We start from the raw sequence: 20,960 nt of genomic DNA on the forward strand, positions 1-20,960 counted from the left end.
CGTCCTTAACTTTTTTGAAAATAGATTTAGAAAAAAGGAGATGTGCCTTTACATTAGTTACTATAATTGGATTTTTCATTTACTTTTTATATCCTGTTAATAGTTTACTATGTTCTTGGTCAAATTCACATAAACTACAGCTGCTTGTGGACCCATCCTTAATACTGTTTCCAGGTCCCTAGGTCTCACTGTGGTGTCCCCTCAATGTAAACAGCCTGCTCCTCACTGCTACACTTTGCTTGATACAAAGACTTACTTCCTCCCCATGCCCACCCCTTCTTCCTTTCCTTTCCCTTCCCTTCCTCTTCCCTTTCCCTTCCCTTCCTTTCCTTCTCTTCTCTTTCTCTTTTCTTTTCTTTCTTTATTTGACAAATATAATGAATTTCCACGGATGTAGCTGGATTATCTATGCCAAATTCTTCATTTGCTAGTTCTTACTCAATGCACTCCTCCCCCAATTGCAAAGCAAATAAGGAAGGATGAATGACATAAATGAAGATAAACCTTGAGTTCCCTCTATTTAATATGGAAATTCCACCTTGTATAGGTTTCCTTTCTATAACAGGGAACTAATTAGAGCTGCCTTGAATTTCCCCCGTGTGGGTTCACCACAGTTAGAAACTGTGGCTTAGACAGAATATACGAGAGTAGGAGGGTAAATCAGGTGTCTGTCAGGAGTTAAAGTCAAAAATAGGGTGTGGCTGCTAGGAAAGGGTAAGGAGTAAGGTCAGCCTTAAACAAGGTGATTTCATTCATTTTTACTTTCTCCATTTACAGTTCTCTTTTTCTTGATAATTTCTGTTAACGAGCTCTCACTTTGATTGGATTTCCAGTTTTCCTGTCTGTCTAAGATGGAGACAGTTCTAGTACCTACTTTGTAGGGTTGTTAAATGAAAAGTTAATAGGATGATGCATGTAAGCTTTTAGTACAGTGTTAGCCACATAATAAGCACTCAACAAATGGTTACCTTTTTTAAAAAAAGTTCAACCACTAGTCCAGTGGCACTGATGTGCTCATCTATACAAAGTGAGCATCACTATAACATAGACTAACATGGGTTAGAAGCAGAGACTCAGGAGCCCGACTGCCTGGGTTCAAATACTGGCTCATCAACCTACTAGCTGTGTGACTTTGGGCAGATTTCCCTGTACTTCAGTTTCTTCATCTGTAAAATGGGAATAATAATAGTACCTGTCTTTTAGAGTATAAGGTTAGCATGAAATGAAGTAATTAGTACAATATCTTGTAAGTAGCACTGTCCAATGGAAATATAATGTGAACCACATATGTAATTATAAATTTTATATTAGCTACATTTTTTAAAAGATAAAAAACAAACAGGTGAAATTAATTTTAATATATTTAATTAAACCCTTGAGGAATTCCCATACTGTCTTCCACAATGGTTGAACGAATTTACATTCCCACTAACAGTGTAAAAGCATTCCTCTTTCTCCTCAGCCTTGCCAGCATCTATTGTTTCTTGACTTAATAATCGCCATTCTGACTGGTATTCAATGGTATCTCAATATTATCATTTCAATGTGTAATTGAATATAAAAAAAGTAATGAGATATTTTACAATCTTTTTTTCATGCGAACTCTCTGAGTGTGTAGTTTACACTTAAACATATCTCAATTCGGACTTGGCATATTTCAGTGCTTAATAGGTACATCTGGCTACATGTGGATGTTATAATAGCAACTACCATATTAAATAACACAGCTTTGTAGTATTACTTATTATTTGCAGGGATTTTATATTTCATTTTTATTTTGAGAGTAGGAGGAGGCAGATATTTTTCAGTTCCCTACTCAGGATATATATAAGTCTATCTGCCTGCGTTCACAGGACTTATATGGACTATTTTTATAAATAGCTTATTTAGTATAATAGTACAGTCAGCCCACCCTATCTATGGGTTCCTCATCCACGGATTCAACCAACTGTGGATCAAAAATATTCAGAGGAAAAATGGATGGCTTTGTCTACGCTAAACCTGTGCAGAAAATTTTTCTTGTCTATATTCCCAATACAGTATGACAACAATTTACATGAGGTTTATGTTGTATTAGGTATTATAAGTAATCTAGAGATGATTTAAAGTATAAGGGAGGGTGTACACAGGTTATACACATATTACACCATTTTATGGGTCAGGGATTTGGGCATCTGTGGGTTTCGCTCTCCGTAGGAGATCCTGGAACCAATCCCTCATGGATATTGAGAGATGATTGTATATTTATATTTGTTGACATGCATTTTAGAGAAGTCTTTTGAAATAAAGCATCCCTAGTGTAATTTACTTCAATCATGTGAATTAATTTGTTTCTTAATACCCAGTATTATCAAATACTCAGTATTATGAAAAATTTCTAAACACAAGTACAAGTGTGTTTGTAGTTTAAATTTCTGTCATCTTGAGCAGCTTTAATTTTTTTTTCCTTACGCTGAAGCTTTGTGTCTAGACTGGTGCAATCGCCTACAAATTTGCCAGATTTTAGATCAAACCTTGGATTTTCCAAATAACTATAGTTTTTTCAAGCCAGACCTAGGATAAGAATGGAAAAAGAAACTTTCTTTTCTGTTGTTGTTGGAGTGATGTTAGGTTGAATATGACTTAGTAAGCTAAGCCAGCTAAGGCTGCAAACAGGCTTCTACCACGGCAAATGATAATGATTTAAGTACAGACTTGGGGCAAATCTGTAAATCTTATTTTGTAGGTTAATGACACTACCTGTGAGATTCCAGATTTTTCACCAACCATTAAAGGTATTCTTTGGGAAAACTGGCCAATGGATAAAGGTGTATTTATTGCTTATGATGATGATAAGGTGTACACTTATGTCTTTCACAAGGACACTATACAAGGTACTAAACCCCTTTTGTGTATATTTGCTGACAAATGAATTTCCCCATTGCAGTAAAATTAAAATATGCCTTTCTGATTTTTGTGCTGAGTATTAGCTTTCAGCATTGAGATGTCTGTTTTATAATGTAGGAGCCAAGGTTATTTTGGCTGGTAGCACCAAAGTTCCTTTTGCTCATAAACCTTTGCTGCTATATAATGGAGAGTTGACCTGCCAAACACAGAGTGGAAAAGTAAACAACATCTACCTTAGCACCTATGGCTTTCTCAGCAACTTCAAAGATACGGGGCCTGACGAACTGAGACCAATGCTGGCACAGAATTTGATGCTAAAAAGGTAGGCTTTCAAAGAGAGAAGTCAAAGAGACTTCTTTTGGAACTTCTCATTTGCTTTTGTGATTTTAAAGGTCAAATCCTATAATTATTTTATTTTATTGCTTTATTCTTTCTCCTTGCAAGAATATTTTTTATTTTTTGTAAATGTAAAAATATAAGTGCAGTTGTGCTACATGGATATAGTGCGTATGGTGAAGTCTGGGCTTTTAATGTACCCATCACCAGAATAGTGAACACTGTACCCAGTAGATAGTATTTTATCCCTCAACCCCGTCTCACCATCCCACCTTTTGGGGTTTCCAGTGTCTCTTATTCCACCTGTATGTCCATGTGTACCCATTGTTTATCTCCCACTTCTAAGTGAGAACGTGCAGTTTTTGACTTTGGGGCATTTCACTTAGGATAATGACCTCGAATTCCATCCATATTGCTGCAAAAGACATGATTTCATTTTTAATGGCTGAGTAGTATTCCATGGTGTGTATATCTACATATACACACCACGTTTTAAAATCCAGTCATCTGTTGATGGACACTTAGTTGATTCCATGACTTTGCTATTGTGAATAGTGCTCTAGCAAACATATGAGTGCAGGTGTCTTTTTGATAAAATGTCAAATCCTATTCAATAGATGGAGATAACAGTACTTCCCTTGTTCATTTCACAGGGGTATTGTGAAGCTCAGATAAGATAGTAAGCTGTTTTTATTATGAGTACTTTATTATAAGAAAAGCCTGTAAGAACAAAACGGTTTCTAAGCTTCCAAAGAGCCCAGTTATTGTGAAATCCTAATAAACCTAATTATGTCAACAATATCTTGATTTCATCATAATGAAGTTTGATTTTAGCTTTGCTTATAATTTCCTTTTCCTGTTTTTTTCTCTTATCTCCTAGAGCCACCGTGAATTTCCTTTGACGTTCTAATTCTTCTGAGCCTCTCTTAAATGTGCTATTTATTGGGGTCTCATGAGTTTCCTTCTCTTCTTACTCTAATTATTCTTCCTGAGTGAATCTCCTCTGCTTAACATGGCTCAGCATACCACCCATATGAAGTTGACTTTAAAATCTGTGTCTTTATCTTAAACCTGTACTTACAACTACCTTCCAGTCATATGTACTTGGAAGTCCAAGAGCTCTTCAAACTTGCCCTTTCTAAAACTGAACTCATCAATTTCCACAGACCCCTATTTTCCCTCACTCTAATCACACATGCACATGCCTTAACACACACATACACCAGCTCCTTTCCTCCTCCTGTGTTCCCTTGTCTTTACCCAGGCCCTCACTTGGAATAATGTGTAATGTAACTCTCCACTTCCTAACTGCTGTGTCTGCGGGTAGCCTTATAATGATCTCATCTGTTCTCCACACACTTTTGAAAATGTGATTTGATCCCCTCGTTTCCCTGCTCAAGATCCTTCAGCGACTTCCTATTGCTTTTACAAACAAATCCAAATTCCTGGGGGACCTCCATGACCTACTAGGCACTTCATGATTTAAGACCAGCTCAGCTGTTTCCACTCAACTCCCTCTCTGTTCCACTGGCTGCTGAAATTGCATATATTTCACGATTCTTCCTGGAACACCCTTTCCCTATCTCTGAATGTAGTAACCCCTCTTTCTTTACCCATCAGAAATTAGTGGAGCCATCTCCTACTCCAGGAAGCCTTCCCCGACTTCCCCACCACCACAGGCAGTCCTGCTTGGGGTCTTTCTGATGTGTTGCCTCAGAGCCAGGATGCAGTATACACAGTGGTTAAGAGAGTGACACCACTTATCTCTGTGTGCCTTGGGCTAGTCTTTTAACATCTGTAAGCCTCACTTTCCTAATCTTTAAAGGAGAAATAATAATAATACTTAGTGGGTAGTGTTATTAGGGTAAGGGAATTTATGCAAAAGACTTAGCACCAAGAGTTACCTATTGTAAGTACTCAGTTACCTCTGTCAAACTGTGTTATAGTCATTTGTTTCCTTATCTGTCTCTTCCCCCTTCCCCAATTGTGACTGCCTTAAGGACAGCAACTGTGGTTGATTTTTGTGTCATGTTTCCAAGCACATAAGAGGAGCTCAGTAAATGTGTGTTGGATGGAAAAATGAATAGGTGAATAGATAAATGGATAAATGAAGAGATAGATGAATGTAATATATTCACTCATGTAGAGGTTCCACCAAAAGTTTAATTGGCATTTATGTTCATGTTTTAAACCAGAGGTCTGAAAACCTTTTCTGTTATGGTCCAAATGGTAAATATTTCAAGCTTTAAGGGCCATAGGGTCTCTATCACAGCTACTCAGGCTGGCTGTTGTAGCCGGAAAGTGGCCACAGACAATCCATTAAAGAGTGGGCTGGGCCGGGTGAGGTGGCACACACCTGTAATCCCAGCACTTTGGGAGGCCGAGGCGGGTGGATCACGAGGTCAGCAGATCGAGACCATCCTGCCTAACATGGTGAAACCCCATCTCTACTAAAAATACGAAAAATTAGCTGGCGTGGTGGTGCACGCCTGTAGTCCCAGCTACTCAGGAGGCTGAGGCAGGAGAATAATGAACCGGGGAGGCCGAGGTTGCAGTTAAGTGAGATTGCGCCACTGCACTCCACCCTGAGCAACAGAGCGAGACTCTGTCTTCCAAAAAAAAAAAGAGTAGGCTGATGAGTGACTGTTCCACTCAAGCTGTATTTTCAAAATAGCAGCTGACTAGATTTGGCCCATGAGCCATAGTTTGCTGACCCCTGTTTTAAACTTCTAAATTTATAGGAATAGAATACTAATTTTATTAGACTTATGGAGAACAAAAATAATATTCATCTATGTGTGAAATAAAAATAATGAATAAATTTAGTGTTATTGAGTAGGTGATAAGAGTAGTTCAGATAATAAAGTTCGGGGGGCGGTGGCTCAAGCTGTAACCCGCGGGGCCGAAGGCGGATCACAGAGTCGAGACCATCTGGCTAAACGGTGAACCCCGTTCTAAAAAAATACAAAAAACTAGCGGGCGAGAGAGCGGGGCTGTAGTCAGCTACTCGGAAGGAGAGACAGAATGGTGAACCGGAGGCGGGCTTGATGAGCTGAGAGCCGCACTACTCTCGGGGCAAGCAAGATCGTCTCAAAAAAAAAAAAAAAAAAAAAAAAAAAAAAAAAAAAAAAAAAAGAATTCAGGAAAAAATTTATCTGCCAAAGAAAGAAAGCTTAAGTGTCTTTTCATTACTTGCAAACGACAATTACAGGTGAAGAAATGTTTTAGACAGTTTATCTGGGGCACACTATTAGATAACATGTAGTCTGAAAATTGCCTAACGTGGCAAGTGGAGCGTTCTGATTAAGCTTATGTACTTACATCCCAGGTTTTCTGATGCTTGGGAAATGTGCAGGATTCTGAATGATGAGGCTGCCTGGAATGAGTTGGCCAGAGCTTGTCTACATCACATGGAAGTAGAGTTTGCAATCCGTGTTTATCGGAGAATTGGAAATGTTGGCATGGTGATGTCCTTGGAACAAATAAAGGTAAACAGCATGTTATAGAATTATCAAGTAAGTTAAGATGTAAATGCTATTTTAAGTTAAATGCAGTCTAAACTTTTTCCGTTTAATCTTACCTAACTCTTAAACAAGTGAATCGATAGAATATTACCACTTCCTACTGATCAAAGTCCTTAAAAAAAAAAAAAAAAGTTAAACTCTTACATTTTTTTCTCATCAAAATTGCTTTTATTTGTAGGGACTAGAGGACTACAATCTTTTGGCAGGACACCTTGCCATGTTTACCAATGATTATAACCTGGCTCAGGACCTGTACCTTGCATCCAGCTGTCCTATTGCTGCCCTGGAGGTATGGCAGCAATTAAGAATGGAAATTGTGTAAGAGGTATCCAGTGGGGAAACGGGGAAAAAAAAAATGGGGCCTGGCGCAGTGGCTCACGCCTCTAATCCCAGCACTTTGGGAGGCCAAGGTGGGTGGATCACCTGAGGTCAGAAGTTTGAGACCAGCTGACCAATATGATGAAACCTCACCTCAACTAAAAATACAAAAATTAGCTGGACGTGGTGGCATGTGCCTGTAATCCCAGCTACTCAGGAGAGTGAGACAGGAGAACAGCTTGAACCTGGGAGGTAGAGGTTGCAGTGAGCCTGTAATCCCAGCTACTTGGAGGCTGGGGAAGGAGAATCGCTTGAACCTATGAGGCAGAGGTTGCAGTGAGCCAAGATTGCACCACTGCACTCCAGCCTGGGTGACAGAGGGAGACTCCGTCTCAAAAAAAAAAAAAAAAAAAAAAGGCCGGGCGCGGTGGCTCAAGCCTGTAATCCCAGCACTTTGGGAGGCCGAGACGGGCGGATCACGAGGTCAGGAGATCGAGACCATCCTGGTCTACGAGGTGAAACCCCGTCTCTACTAAAAAATACAAAAAACTAGCCGGGCGAGATGGCGGGCGCCTGTAGTCCCAGCTACTCGGGAGGCTGAGGCAGGAGAATGGCGTAAACCCGGGAGGCGGAGCTTGCAGTGAGCCGAGATTGCGCCACTGCACTCCAGCCTGGGCGACAGAGCGAGACTCCGTCTCAAAAAAAAAAAAAAAAAAAAAAAAAAAAAGAACATAAGAACATGCAAAGGAGGATCACCCCTTCTATATAATTAAAATTTCTCAGCACAGACACTATATGCCTTCCCCCTCCTAAAATTCAAACATGTCAGTTTAAGAACCCCTGAGTACTCTTTAATTATAATATTTTTCATTAAAATCATAATTCAAAAATATGTTTATTCTGCATTTTGTGGAGGCATAAAATGCATGGTATTACAACATTACTAATTGAAATCTAAATGTGTCCAAAGAGAACAGATTGTGTAAATTACAAAAACATATACAAGGAAAAATATCATCATATATTGAGTGCTTATGTGGGCCAAGCACTTTTCTAAGCACTTGACATGTATTAACTCATTAAACCCTCACAACAATCCTATGAGATAGGATTGGTTTTTTCTCTGTTTTCCAGATGGGAAAACCGAGGCACATTTATCCTTATTATGTGAAATTCTGTTGTGTATTAAGAGGTGAGCTAAGGACTAGTGTACCATCACTGGTTTCCCAGAGGTGAGCATTGCAGGAGAGGGCCTAGAGCAGGATGAAGGGCCTAGTTAGTTCAAGGGCAGGGAAGAAGGGAACCGTGGCCATATAGACTTGCAGTGAGGAGCGTAGACTTCACAGTTAGACATGTCTGGGTTCAAATTCCAGCTCTGTGTAAGCTTGGACATGTTATTTAACCTTTCTGAGCCCTAGATCCTATTTCTTTAAAGTAGGAAGAATAATATCTAGCTCACAGGATATTTGTAAAGATTTAAAAATGAGAACGAGATCTTTTAGCACAGTGCATGATCAATAGTAAAGACATATCATTAGCTTTTGTAATCATTAATATTATTTCACCTAAAACTGGCATTTCTACAACTATGTAAAAGAGGTTGTTTTGGAAGCATTTGTTATTAATTTTACAGCTTTCCTTTTACAAATCATTCTATAGCAAATTTTCATTTTTAAATTTTAAGTGAACTAAATTAACTTTAAGAAAAATGTGGGTAATTTTACAGTATTATTTAAGATAATTGGGACACCCTGAGAAGTTTTCAAAACTTGGATTAGTACTCACTGAAATGGGAATATGGCTGCGATGAGTGAGGGGAAAGATGTCATCTCAACTCTTCTGCATTTAACTGTGGGCACTTGTCATGTGCTGCTAGACTTGGAAAGAATTTGAGGTAATGGATTGATAATGGAGAAGGGTGATTACTCTTTAACCTCACTTTGAAAGCTGATGAGTTAACCAGGTGAAGAGTTCAGAGGCAGAGCCCTACTGCCCAGCTCTGTCATGTACCAGCTGTGTAACCTTATGTACAGAGGAGCCTCTCTTTGCCTCAGTTTCTGGATCTCTAACATTGATACAAGAAAGTATTAATACATTGCAAAAGGGTAGTCGTGAAAGATAAATAAGCTAATCCCCTAGAACAGTATCTGGCAGATAATAACACCTGAAAAATGTTAGCTATTATTGTTTGGAAAGTATGAATAAAGTGAGGAATGAACTTTAAAAGATTCCTTAATGATTAGTTTATATTTAGAATTATGTACCAGGCAGAGATAAAAGACCACAGGAACTAGGAAGAAAGATATATTTACATTTTAGTTACATTTTAGTTACATTTGCTATTACTCGTGTTGTGATATAGCTTCAGATTTTCTGAGAAAAACACACCAATTCCTATAGCAAAGTGTTCTCAACTTTTTAAAATCACTACCTTCTAAAAATAAAACTTAACTTTAATTGATTACATTAATTTAATTTGATTACTCCCTGCTGAGAAAAATTAAATACTAAGGACTAAGATTTTGTTAGATAAGGTTGAGTTTTGGAGGGCCACAAACCATTGTAATAGCTAAGTTTTTTTGCCCCTCCAAGAATCAGTTTTTGCCTTCTTCAGGGCTCTGTCAACCCTATTGAGAACGCATGCTATAGTAATATATTATCATTGTAAAGATCAAGTTTCATTATTTAAACAAAAAGGTTTTGTAATTAGTTTTATTAAAACTAGCTCTTGGTGGTAACTTTGCAAAATAATTTTGCTCATTTAAAATTAAGGTCTTTCTCTTCTTAACAGATGAGAAGGGATTTACAGCATTGGGACAGTGCTCTACAACTGGCAAAGCATTTGGCCCCAGACCAGATTCCTTTTATATCAAAAGAATATGCTATTCAGCTTGAATTCGCGTAAGTCTTTGTTTTTATACATTTCAGTCAGTAGCCAATGACTGCAAATATCTTTAGTTTGAAACTTCCATTAATGATAAGGCCCTCCGTTGATTTAATAATTTTTTTAGAGAAAAAATACTATATTAATTATATATCTGAAAAATGTTTTTTCTAATGATGTCTTATCCGTGCATTATCCACTTTAAGTTTTCAGCATCAAAATCTAAGTCTCGATCTAAGCTGTTTCTGCATTTAGAATCTAAATGTTATTAATATTATTTTATTATTATTTTTAATAGAGACAGGATCTCTCTGTGTTACCCAGGCTGGAGTGCTGTGGTGTGATCATAGTTCACTGCAGCCTCGAACTTCTGTGCTCAAGTGATCCTCCCATCTCAGTCTCCTGAGTAGCTGGGACTATAGGCATGCACCACAATGCCTGGCTAATTTTTAATTTTTTTTTAATTTTTAGAGAGACAGGGTCTCACCATCTTGACCAGGCTGGTCTCCTGAGCTCAAGTGATCCTCCCAACTCAGCCTCCCAAAGTGCTAGGATTATAAGCGTGAGCCACTGTGCCCAGCCTAAATATTATTTTTAATCGCATGTGGTCATCAACAACTATGCATAGCATCACACTGCTTTTCCTAACTTACGTCATGGTTCTGACCTCCTTTAACAGTTTAAGGATTTGCTCTGTAATTTCAAACCATAGTGAAAAACACCAAGGTTTGGTCTACATTTTCTATTTGCTTAGAATTATAGTTTTTTCTAACAAAAGCAGACAAATGGGACTTAAACCAAAAAGCTTCTGCACAGCAAAAGAAACAATCAGCAGAGCAAACAGACAACCAACAGAATGGGAAAAAGTATTTGCAAACTGTGCATCCAACAAGCAGCGAATATCCAGAATCTGCAAGGAACTCAAACAACTCAACAAGAAGAAAACAAATAACCTCATTAAAAAGTGGGCAAAGGACATAAATAGACATTTTTCAAAAGAAGACATATAAGCAACCAATAAAAATATGAAAAAATGGTCAATATCATTAATCATCAGAGAAATGCAAATTAAAACCACAATGAAATACAGTCTTACACCAGTCAGAATAGCTATTATTAAAAAATCTAAAAATAATAGATGTTGGTAAGGATGTGGAGAAAAGGGAATGCTTATATACTGTTCATAGGAATGTAAATTAGTAGAACCTTTATGGTAAACAGTATTGAGATTTCTCAAAGACCTAAAACTAGAACTACCATTCGACCCAGCAATCCCACTACTGAGTGTATACCTAAAGGGAAAGAAATCATTACATCTAAAAGATACCTGCACTCATATGTTTATTGCAACGCTATTCATAATAGCAAAGGTAAGGAATCAACCTAAGTGTCCATCAGTAGAGCACTGAAGAAAGGAAATGTGGTGTACACACACACACAGACACACACACACACCACAGAATACTACTCAGCCATAAAAAAAGAATGAATTTTGTCTTTTGCAGCAACATGGATGGAACTGGAGGCCAAAGGGATGTAACTCAGAAAATCAAATACTGCATGTTTTCCCTCATAAGTGGGAGCTCAACCATGGGTACACAAGGACATACAGAGAGGAATAATAGACACTGAAGACTCCAAAAAGTGGAAGGGTGGATGAGGGTTGAAAAATTACCCACTGGGTGCAGTTTTCCCTACTCAGGTATGGGTACACTAACAGTCCAGACTTCACCACTACCCAATATATGCACACAAAGACCTACACTTGTACTTCACAGATACATACATTTTTTTAACTGAATGATTTTTTTAATTATAGTTTTTTGAGTTTCATGTGTATGAAAATTAGACAATTGGTACTGCAATTCAAGCCAAAAACTCTTCCCAGGAGGATACTGAGGGCTTGAGTAATAGTCCTTCATGATGCATGAATAGGAGTCACAAATCCCTCTTGCCTTTGGAAATTCCATAATCTATTCTGAAAAATTTAGAATTTTCTAGTGCTCTTAATTGCTAGACCCTCTTAATTGTCAATAGTCTTAATTGACAGACTATACATTTTTATTGCAGTGTTGCATCGAAGTGTAATTTTAGAGGCATTTAGGATCCAGTTTTAAGTTAACTTTCAGCCATGGTTGGTGCTACCAATGTAAATATCTGCAGAGAAAATAAATGAATAATTCATTTGCAAATATAAGTTTGTACATGTATGTGTAATGACAACCAGACATTTTGACATTTATTATGATACATTCCAACATTAAAAAATATTAAAATATGGAAAAAGATTAGTCTTTAAACAAAGAAAATATAGTTATAACATTTGATTTTTTTCTAAAAACATTTCACATAGTTCTACTTTACTGTCATAGAGACTTTGGATTCATTGAGAATACTGACACATAAATTCATGTTGTAGGAGTTACTCTATCAAAAACTACTCTGTACCAGGCATGGTGGCTCATGTCTATAATCCTAGCTCTTTGAGAGGCCAAAGAAGGAAGACTGCTTGAGCTCAGGAGTATGAGACCAGCCTTGGCAACATAATGAGAACTTGTCTCTACAAAGAAAAAAAAAAAAAAAAAAAAAAGCCAAGCCTGGGCTCACGTGACTGCAGTCCCAGCTGCTAGAGAAGCTAAGGTGGGAGGATCACTTGAGCCCAGAACGTTGAGGCTGCTGTGAGCTGTGATCACGCCACTATACACCAGCCTAGGCAGTGGAGCAAGACCCTGTTTCAAAATAAGAAAAATAAGTACTCTTTCATTTCTAAACATGGTATCGTCTTTCAAGTTTTCTATTCTACAGATTAAAAACATTTTAGAGATTTTATTTCTTCTTAATCAATCTGATGAAGTTTGCCACATTTCTGTTCCTTATAAATGCATATACCAAAAAGTGCACGTTGGAATCTTTGTACGTAACACAAGAGACAGGGCCCCAGTTCCCTGGCCCTCTACCTGCATCCTGAAGATGACTGAGTCTTAAAATATAAAACTTCTGTGCTAAGGAGAAAAGATGATCCACCATGTCCTGTCAGAGTACAGACACCCCAGTAAGCCGTTGCACCATCCAGAACACTTGGATTTTTCACTTCCTTCGGGAAAATTTGAAGTGTTGTAACAAATTCTCAAACTTGGTCAGATGAACTGAAGTCAGTTGAAAGCCTGTGTGTTGTCATTTCTAACCCTTTCTGCTCACCACTTGACCGTGAAGCCACCGATTCTCAAAGCCTTCACTGATATTTGTATGCAGATCTTCGGACCCTAGTGTACACACACTCTAGCCCCCAACAGTCTGAAGGAATTTCCTTGTGATAATGGGACCTAACTTAAGTATAGTTCATTGTCATCAAATACCTGAATAGACACCAGCTACTGACTTTGACACCTAAGACCCTAGGCCTGTGTTCCATTTCAACCGTCTGTTTCATTATGCATCCAAGACCTTGATTAGGTCAAAGCAGGGCCAGTCTATCAGGTCTAGGTGAGATTTAACTTACTAAAGTCTGGGATTAAACTGATGAGCTAGTTCCATATGAGAGCTTCAAAATAAAATAATAAATAATCCAGTGAGCTAAAATAACAAAAAATAAAGTGAGAGTTCCAAAGTATTAATTCAGCATGCCCAAGGAAAACCTCAGGCTCCTGTGGGAGGAACTGTCAACTCAATTGATTACATCAGCTGAGCTAGGGGTATCTCCTGAGGATGTCTCTTCCCGATTCTCAGGAAAAATCCCTAGCTTGGTTGATGTAATCAGGTCCGTATTAGAAATTTCCATTTAGGAACATTGCTGACTCTGGAGTCCTAGGCTGAACAAAAGAAAGTTCTCAACCGCCGAACAGCTCCTTTTCCAAAAATGTCCTTCTACATTAATAGATGAGGAAAGTGAATGAGGCTTAGAGAGGTTTAGTAACTTGTCTAAGCTGATAAAATAGTGATAAGGTAGATCTCAAATCATGCCATTTCAGAGCTGATTAATTTATTCTGGAGAAGATGGTTTCTTAGAGGAAGATAGATCCCAAAAAGTATCTTAGGCAAATCACTGATTCATTCTATCCCAAACAATGAAAATAAGTTGAAATAATAAAAGTCTTCTGTATATGCAGATCCATGTTAGCATCAGTCACAGGAAGGGATTATTATTATTATTATTATTATTATTATTATTATTTGAGATGGAGTCTTGCTCTGTCACCCAGGCTGGAGTACAGTGGTGCAATCTCAGCTCACTACAACTTCCGCCTCCTGCGTTCAAGCAATTCTCCTGCCTCAGCCTCGCAAGTAGCTGGGATTACAGGCACATGCCACCACACGTGGCTAATTTTTGTATTTTTAGTAGAGACAGGGTTTCACCACGTTGGTCAGGCTGGTCTTGAACTCCTGACCTATGATCCGTGTGCCTCGGCCTCCCAAAGTGCTGGGGTTACAGGCGTGAGCCACCGTGCCTGGCCCAGGAATATTATTTATATCATGTATATTAATACTTTTTCTTGGTATAAGAACCAGGGCCCTCAGCACTATAATCCCCAATGTATTCCTCCACTTCTACCCTTTAATAAATTGATGGCCTTCTAGATTCCCTCAATATATGTTCTTGTAAATATTGGGCCTTTGGTTAAAAAAAAAAAAAAAAAAAAGTGTTCTATGGTCATGTGATTGTCATTTAGTGCCCCAAAGGAAATAATTAACCAAAAATAGCCAATAAAAGTAATGTAGCTTCTTATCAGAAAAAATAGCTAATACATGCTAGGCTTAATACTTAGGTGATGGGTTGATAGGTACAGCAAACCACCATGGCACATGTTTACCTATGTAACAAACCTGCACATCCTGCACATGTACCCTGGAATTTAAAAAGAAAATTAATGTAGCTCCTCAAAATGCCTAGCATACCACACAGTAAGTACCTTACAGTATAGCATAACCCAGCTTAATAATTACTTTTAAAGTAGTAAGATAATGACATACTGCACTTTGAAAGAATGCATCTGTAGTGTTCCACATCTTTTGTGAGCTTAAGCAACTCAATGACAAAGATTATCCTTTAAATCTTGTATTTGTAAATTGGTCTACTACTCCCCAGTGGTGGCTCATGCCTGTAATCCTAGCACTTTGGGAGGCCAAGGTGGTAGATCATTTGAGCCCAGGAGTTCAAGACCAGCCTTGGCAACATAGTGAGACTTTGTCCCTACAAAATTTTTTTTTTTTTTAATTTGCCAGGCATGGTGGCACATGCCTGTAGTCTCAACTACTCAGGAAGCTGAGGCTGGAAGATCACTTGAGCCAGTGAGGTGTCGGGGCTACAATGAGCTGTGTTTGTGCCACTGCACTCCAGCCTGGGCAACAGTAAGACCCTGTCTCTAAAAAAAAGAAAAAAAAAAAAGGAAAAAGTATATGTAAATAAAATTCTAAAATAAATATTAAAATTCACTCTTTTTTTTTCAGGGGTGATTATGTAAATGCTTTGGCTCATTATGAGAAAGGAATAACAGGTGATAATAAGGTAATCTTGGATAAAGATAAGATATGCCTAATAATCTTTGGGTTCATTTTCAGTTTCGTTTTTAAAAATCATGGTCTTATTTGTATTGTATTTCCTATCTAGCAGGTGAGCCTTTTCTTTGGTTTACTAACAACCTTGCAAGGAAATAGTTAAATCATTTTAAAACACTTCAAGCTCTTAAAATCTGATGAAGACAATATTTTTACCAGTCTGATAAGTTTTACATTCTTAATATAAGTAAAGTTGGAAATAAGATTTTTATCCTTCTTACCTACAGGCTATGATTTTCATAAGATTTTTCCTTTTGCTCTTTTTAAAAGTTTCAGTAGGCTGGGCACAGTGGCTCGCACCTGTAATCCCAGCACTTCGGGAGGCCAAGGCGGGCAGATCACGAGGTCAGGAGTTCAAGACCAGCCTGGCCAATATGGGGAAACCCCGTCTACTAAAAAAAAAATACAAAACTTAGCCAGACGTGGTGGCACACGTGTGTAGTCCCAGCTACTCGGGAGGCTGAGGCAGAAGAATCGCTTGAACCCGGAAAGTGGAGGTTGCAGTGAGCCAAGATTGTGCCACTGCACTACAGCCTGGGTGACAGAGTGAGACTCCATCTCAAAGAAAAAAAAAAAAAAGTTTCAGTAACCATTTTGAAAGTGAATTCCCAATCCATAAAACTTTATTCTGCTGTTTCTGTCTCATACTGTATCTTTTAAGATGACCCTGGAAAGCATGACCCACTGTGCTACCTCTTTTACCCATCCCAGAATTCTAGCTTAAAAAGCTAAGATTTATAATAATAATTACTGTTTTTAAGTTAGGTGATGTCTTGTGAAGGTTGAAAATCTTTTGACTTTCCGTTTTATATATAGCATTTTTATTACAAAAGTAATGCAACCTCATGATAGCTAATTTGAAAAATTACCAAACTATGTTAACATGAAAAGTGAGTCCAGGCCAGTCTGGCCAATGTGGCAAAACCCCATCTCTACTAAAAATACAAAAATTAGCAGCCATGGTGATGGGCGCCTGTAATCCCAGCTACTCGAGAGGCTGAGGCAGAGAGAATCGCTTGAACCCAGGAGGCGGAGGTTGCAGTGAGCCAAGATCGTGCCATTGCACCCCAACCTGGACAACACAGTGAGACTTTGTCTCAAAAAAAAAAAAAAAAAAAAAAAGTGGGTCCAGGGCCAGGCACAGTGGCTCATGCTGGTAATCCCAGCACTTTGGGAGGCCGAGGCCAGTGGATCACTTTAGATCAGGAGACCAGCCTGGCCAACATGGTTAAACCTTGTGTCTACTAAAAATACAAAATTAGTCAGGTGTGGTGGCACGCACCTGTAATCCCAACTACTCAGGTAACTGAGGCAGGAGAATCACTTGAATCGGGAAGCAGAGGTTGCAGTGAGCTGAGATCGCACCATTGCACTCCAGCCTGGGCAACAAGAGGGAAACTCCGTCTCAAAAAAAAAAGTAGAAAAGAAAAGTGAGTCTAAGTAATGCTTGACACCAGGAGTTCAAGACCAGCCTGGACAACAAAACAAGACCCCCATATCTACAAATTCATTTGTTTATTTTTCTTTTGGAGACAGTCTTTCACTGGGTCACCCAGGCTGGAGTGCAGTGGTGCGATCCTGGTTAACTGCAACCTTTACCTCCTGGGTTCAAGCGATTCTTGTACCTCAGCCTCCCGAATAGCTGGGATTACAGGCATGTGCCACCATGATTGACTAATTTTTGTATTTTTGGTAGAGACAGAGTTTTGCCATGTTAGCCAGGCTGGTCTTGAACTCCTGGCCTCAAGTGATCTGCCCACCTCAGCCTCCCAAAGTGCTGGGACAACAGGCTTGAGCCACCATGCCTGGCCCATCTCTACAAATTTAAAAATAAAAAATTAGCTGGGTATGGTAGCATTGCATCACTGCACTCCAGCCTAGGCAGTAGAATGAGACCCAGTCTCTTTAAAAAAAACAACAACTTTTTTAAATTAAAAAATTAAAATTAAAAAATTAAATTCATTTTTTAAAATCACTACAATGAATATTCTACTAGTACATGTATCTTTAGCTACCTATGATAGTATTTCTGAAGAATATTTTCCTATAAGTTAGATTTCTAGGTTACAAAGTGTACTTTTCATTTTTGACATGGCTAAATTGCTGTTCAAAAGAAATTGTAATAATTCACACACACTCCATGTATGATAGTGCCCCCTTCATTCTCAGCAAAACTGAATGTTATCAGTTGTTTTATCTCTACCAATTCTATAAGCAAATAAAGATATTTTATTTTATGTATATTTGATTATTGGTGAAGTTGAGCATGTTTTTATTTATTGGCCAATTGTATTTTGTTTCCACTTGTATTTTTTAATGAATTGTCTGATCATGTCCTTTGCTCATTTATCTCTTAGGTTTTTGACATTTTCTTTGTCTGGCTACATCAATTTTAGTTCATTCTTTATCTGCACCATCAAATACAGTAACCACTAGCCACATGTGTCTACTTAAATTATTTAAAGTTAAATAAAATTTAAAATTCAATTCCTCTGTTACACTAGCCGTATTTCAAATGCCCAGTAGCTACCATATTGGATGGGGCAGATATAGAACATTTCTGTCATCACAGAAAATTTTACTAGACATGCTGATTTAGATAAAATATAATCTGACATTACATCTTACTAGTAGAGATTAGTTATTTGGTGAGTTCTTTAGCTGTCTTTGGTATCTTTAATGAATTTAACAATTACTAAAGAAATGAAGTTTTTATGTTTAATCATGCCTCATAGAGAAATCTGCAATTTGATAAATGGTTTTCTTCTTAATTTTATTCATAGCATTTATGCTATATAGCTAGTATATTGCTTCTTATATAAAATTTTATACCAAAAAGACATATGAAGGTGGCCGGGCACGATGGCTCATGCCTGTAATACCAGCATTTTGGAAGGCCGAGGCAGGCAGATCACGAGGTCAGGAGATCGAGACCATCCTGGCTAACACGGTGAAAACCTGTCTCTACTAAAAATACAAAAAATTAGCCGGGCGTGGTCATGGGCACCTGTAGTCCCAGCTACTTGGGAGGCTGAGGCAGGAGAATGGCTTGAACCCAGGAGGCAGAGCTTGCAGTGAGCAGAGATCACGCCACTGCACTCCAGCCTGGGCAACAGAGCGAGACCCCATCTCAAAAAAAAAGAAAAAGAAAAGAAGGTCAAGACATATGAGAGATAGTAAAAATTTGGTCTTAAGCATGAAGTTGATCTAGGCTTTCACAGAACAAAATATAATTTTGTAATAGCTGGTTTTTTAAAAAAAAAGACCCAAGTGTTATTTTAAAATCATGAGACTTCCCTGAAAAGATAAAAGTAAACCATAACCTTTGGAATCATTTTAGAGTTAAATTCATTGTTCTTTCTTAAACACATGGTGTTAAGTTAGAATCTGATTTGTTAGTATTTGCCTTGTGATTGCAGGAACATGATGAAGCTTGTCTGGCTGGAGTGGCCCAGATGTCCATAAGAATGGGAGACATACGTCGAGGGGTTAACCAAGCACTCAAGCATCCCAGCAGGGTCCTTAAAAGAGACTGTGGAGCCATATTGGAGAATATGAAGGTCCTCTTTTGTCTGCATCAATATTCATATGGTCTTTTATACATAATAACTTAGTATTTTAATAATCCTGTCTTATTTTAGCAATTTTCAGAAGCAGCCCAACTGTATGAAAAAGGTCTCTACTATGACAAAGCAGCATCTGTTTACATCCGCTCTAAGAATTGGTAAGAGCTGCCTGCGGTTTGTTTCTGAACAGGATTGGAAATGAATGTGCCTCTGGGGTCTCCCCACTTAAGTGCCTCCTTGCCATGCTTTCTCCCTGTCCATTCTGTTCCCCTATCTAGACCTTCCCTTCATCTCTTTTGTTCTCCTTAGATAAGTTCATGTTAATAGTTCTTTTTCCAAAGAATAGCACATTCTCCTGGTTTGGTGTGGAGAAATCCTTAATCAGATAAATTAGTAGGAAAAAACAAAAACCCCCCTTGTCCTAACAGAGTTAATGGACTAACCATTTTCCTACCCTTGGGGGTGGGAGTGGAGTGGGTGTTAGGAGAAACAGCAATTAAATCAGCTTTTACCCATAGGAGCCAAGATTTTCTTTTCTTTTTTTTTTTTTTTTTTTTTTTTTTTTTGAGACAGAGTCTCGCTCCGTTGCTCAGGCTGGAGCATAGTGGCACGATCTCAGCTCACTGCAACCTCCACCTCCTGGGTTCTCGCAATTCTCTGCCTCAGCCTCCTGAGTAGCTGGGATCACAGACATGCCGCCACTATGCCTGGCTAATTTTGGTACTTTTTTTTCTAGTAGAGACAGGATTTCACCATGTTGTCCAGGCTGGTCTTGAACCCCTAAACTCAGCTGATCTGCCCGCCTCACCCTTCCCAAGTGCTGGGATTACAGGCCGCTGCACCCCACCAGGAACCAAGATTTTTGAAAGATAGTAATAACTGTTTTTTGCATCCTAAAACCTAACATTTGGTTATAGCAGGCTACTTTTAGAGTGAACATGGTACTCATATTGTTCTCCTGGACCTACTTTTCCAGGGCAAAAGTTGGTGATCTTCTGCCCCACGTTTCTTCTCCTAAGATCCATTTGCAGTATGCCAAAGCCAAGGAAGCAGATGGAAGGTTTGTACCTTTCTCAAATTTATACCAATTTAAAGTAATATAAGCTTTACAAATTAACCATTGATATTTGCAACCCTGTAAGAAAGGCAAAGTAGAGAAAGACAGAAAACACCTTTATTTAATCCTTTGTTGACCTGAAGTGCCAGACTATTAAAATCCTCCTGTACCTCATATATCTCAGTGTTTCCTTTATATACTCAAATATAGACTAGTATCTCTTTTTATTTGAGGGTTTTATAGTGGAAGTTGAAATTTTGATATAATATGGCATGAAAATAAAGTGATTGTTATTTTATTAAGGAGGATTACTATTTTATAAATCACAGATGCAGGGGGAAAGAAAAGTGAAGAAACATACAGCTGCTTGCTGAAGCCACATAGGGCTGCTTGTTTAAGCTTGTTTAAGCTGCTTAACTATCCATTGCTATATTTTAACTGTATTTAAAAATTTATAACTCTATTGTAATACAGTTAAAATATAGCAATGGATAGTTAATATCCTAAACATACAAAGATCTCCCACTACTTAATACAAGAAACTCAAAGACACTAATAGGAAAATGGGCTAAAGACAAGAACACAAGTGCCAGAGGAGGAAATACAATTATGAAATTGCATTTGATGTAAACATGAAAAGGTTCTACCTCACTAATAGTAGTTAAATTAAGGCAACCTGCCATATTTAGAAATATTTATTTTAAACTAATAACCATGTTGTCAAAATGTGCTTATATGTACACAACCAATAGAAATGTAACTTTTGGGCTGGGCATGGTGGCTTACACCTGGAATCCCTGCACTTTGGGAGGCCAAGGCAGGAGGATCACTTGAGG

The 20,960-nt window shown here is 38.2% G+C and overlaps 1 protein-coding gene across 5 annotated transcripts in view; it reads left to right on the forward strand.

The window, feature by feature from the left end:
- The window catches only part of WDR19 (WD repeat domain 19), a 94,587-nt gene that overhangs the window by 39,685 nt on the left and 33,942 nt on the right, over positions 1–20,960 (forward strand). For all 5 annotated transcript variants that reach the window (XR_004054420.1, XR_004054419.1, XM_010365800.2 and 2 more), the window contains 9 exons: positions 2,726–2,873; positions 3,004–3,208; positions 6,551–6,710; positions 6,925–7,035; positions 9,856–9,965; positions 15,394–15,451; positions 18,921–19,061; positions 19,143–19,225; positions 20,044–20,127. Coding sequence is in view for 3 of the 5 variants with exons in the window: in XM_010365800.2 (XP_010364102.1) it covers positions 2,726–2,873; positions 3,004–3,208; positions 6,551–6,710; positions 6,925–7,035; positions 9,856–9,965; positions 15,394–15,451; positions 18,921–19,061; positions 19,143–19,225; positions 20,044–20,127 (1,100 nt within the window). In the remaining 2 variants the exon portion in view is untranslated. The remainder of the gene's footprint in view (positions 1–2,725; positions 2,874–3,003; positions 3,209–6,550; positions 6,711–6,924; positions 7,036–9,855; positions 9,966–15,393; positions 15,452–18,920; positions 19,062–19,142; positions 19,226–20,043; positions 20,128–20,960) is intronic.

The sequence above is a fragment of the Rhinopithecus roxellana genome, chromosome 2, assembly GCF_007565055.1.
Source record: "Rhinopithecus roxellana isolate Shanxi Qingling chromosome 2, ASM756505v1, whole genome shotgun sequence".
Lineage (NCBI taxonomy): Eukaryota > Metazoa > Chordata > Mammalia > Primates > Cercopithecidae > Rhinopithecus > Rhinopithecus roxellana.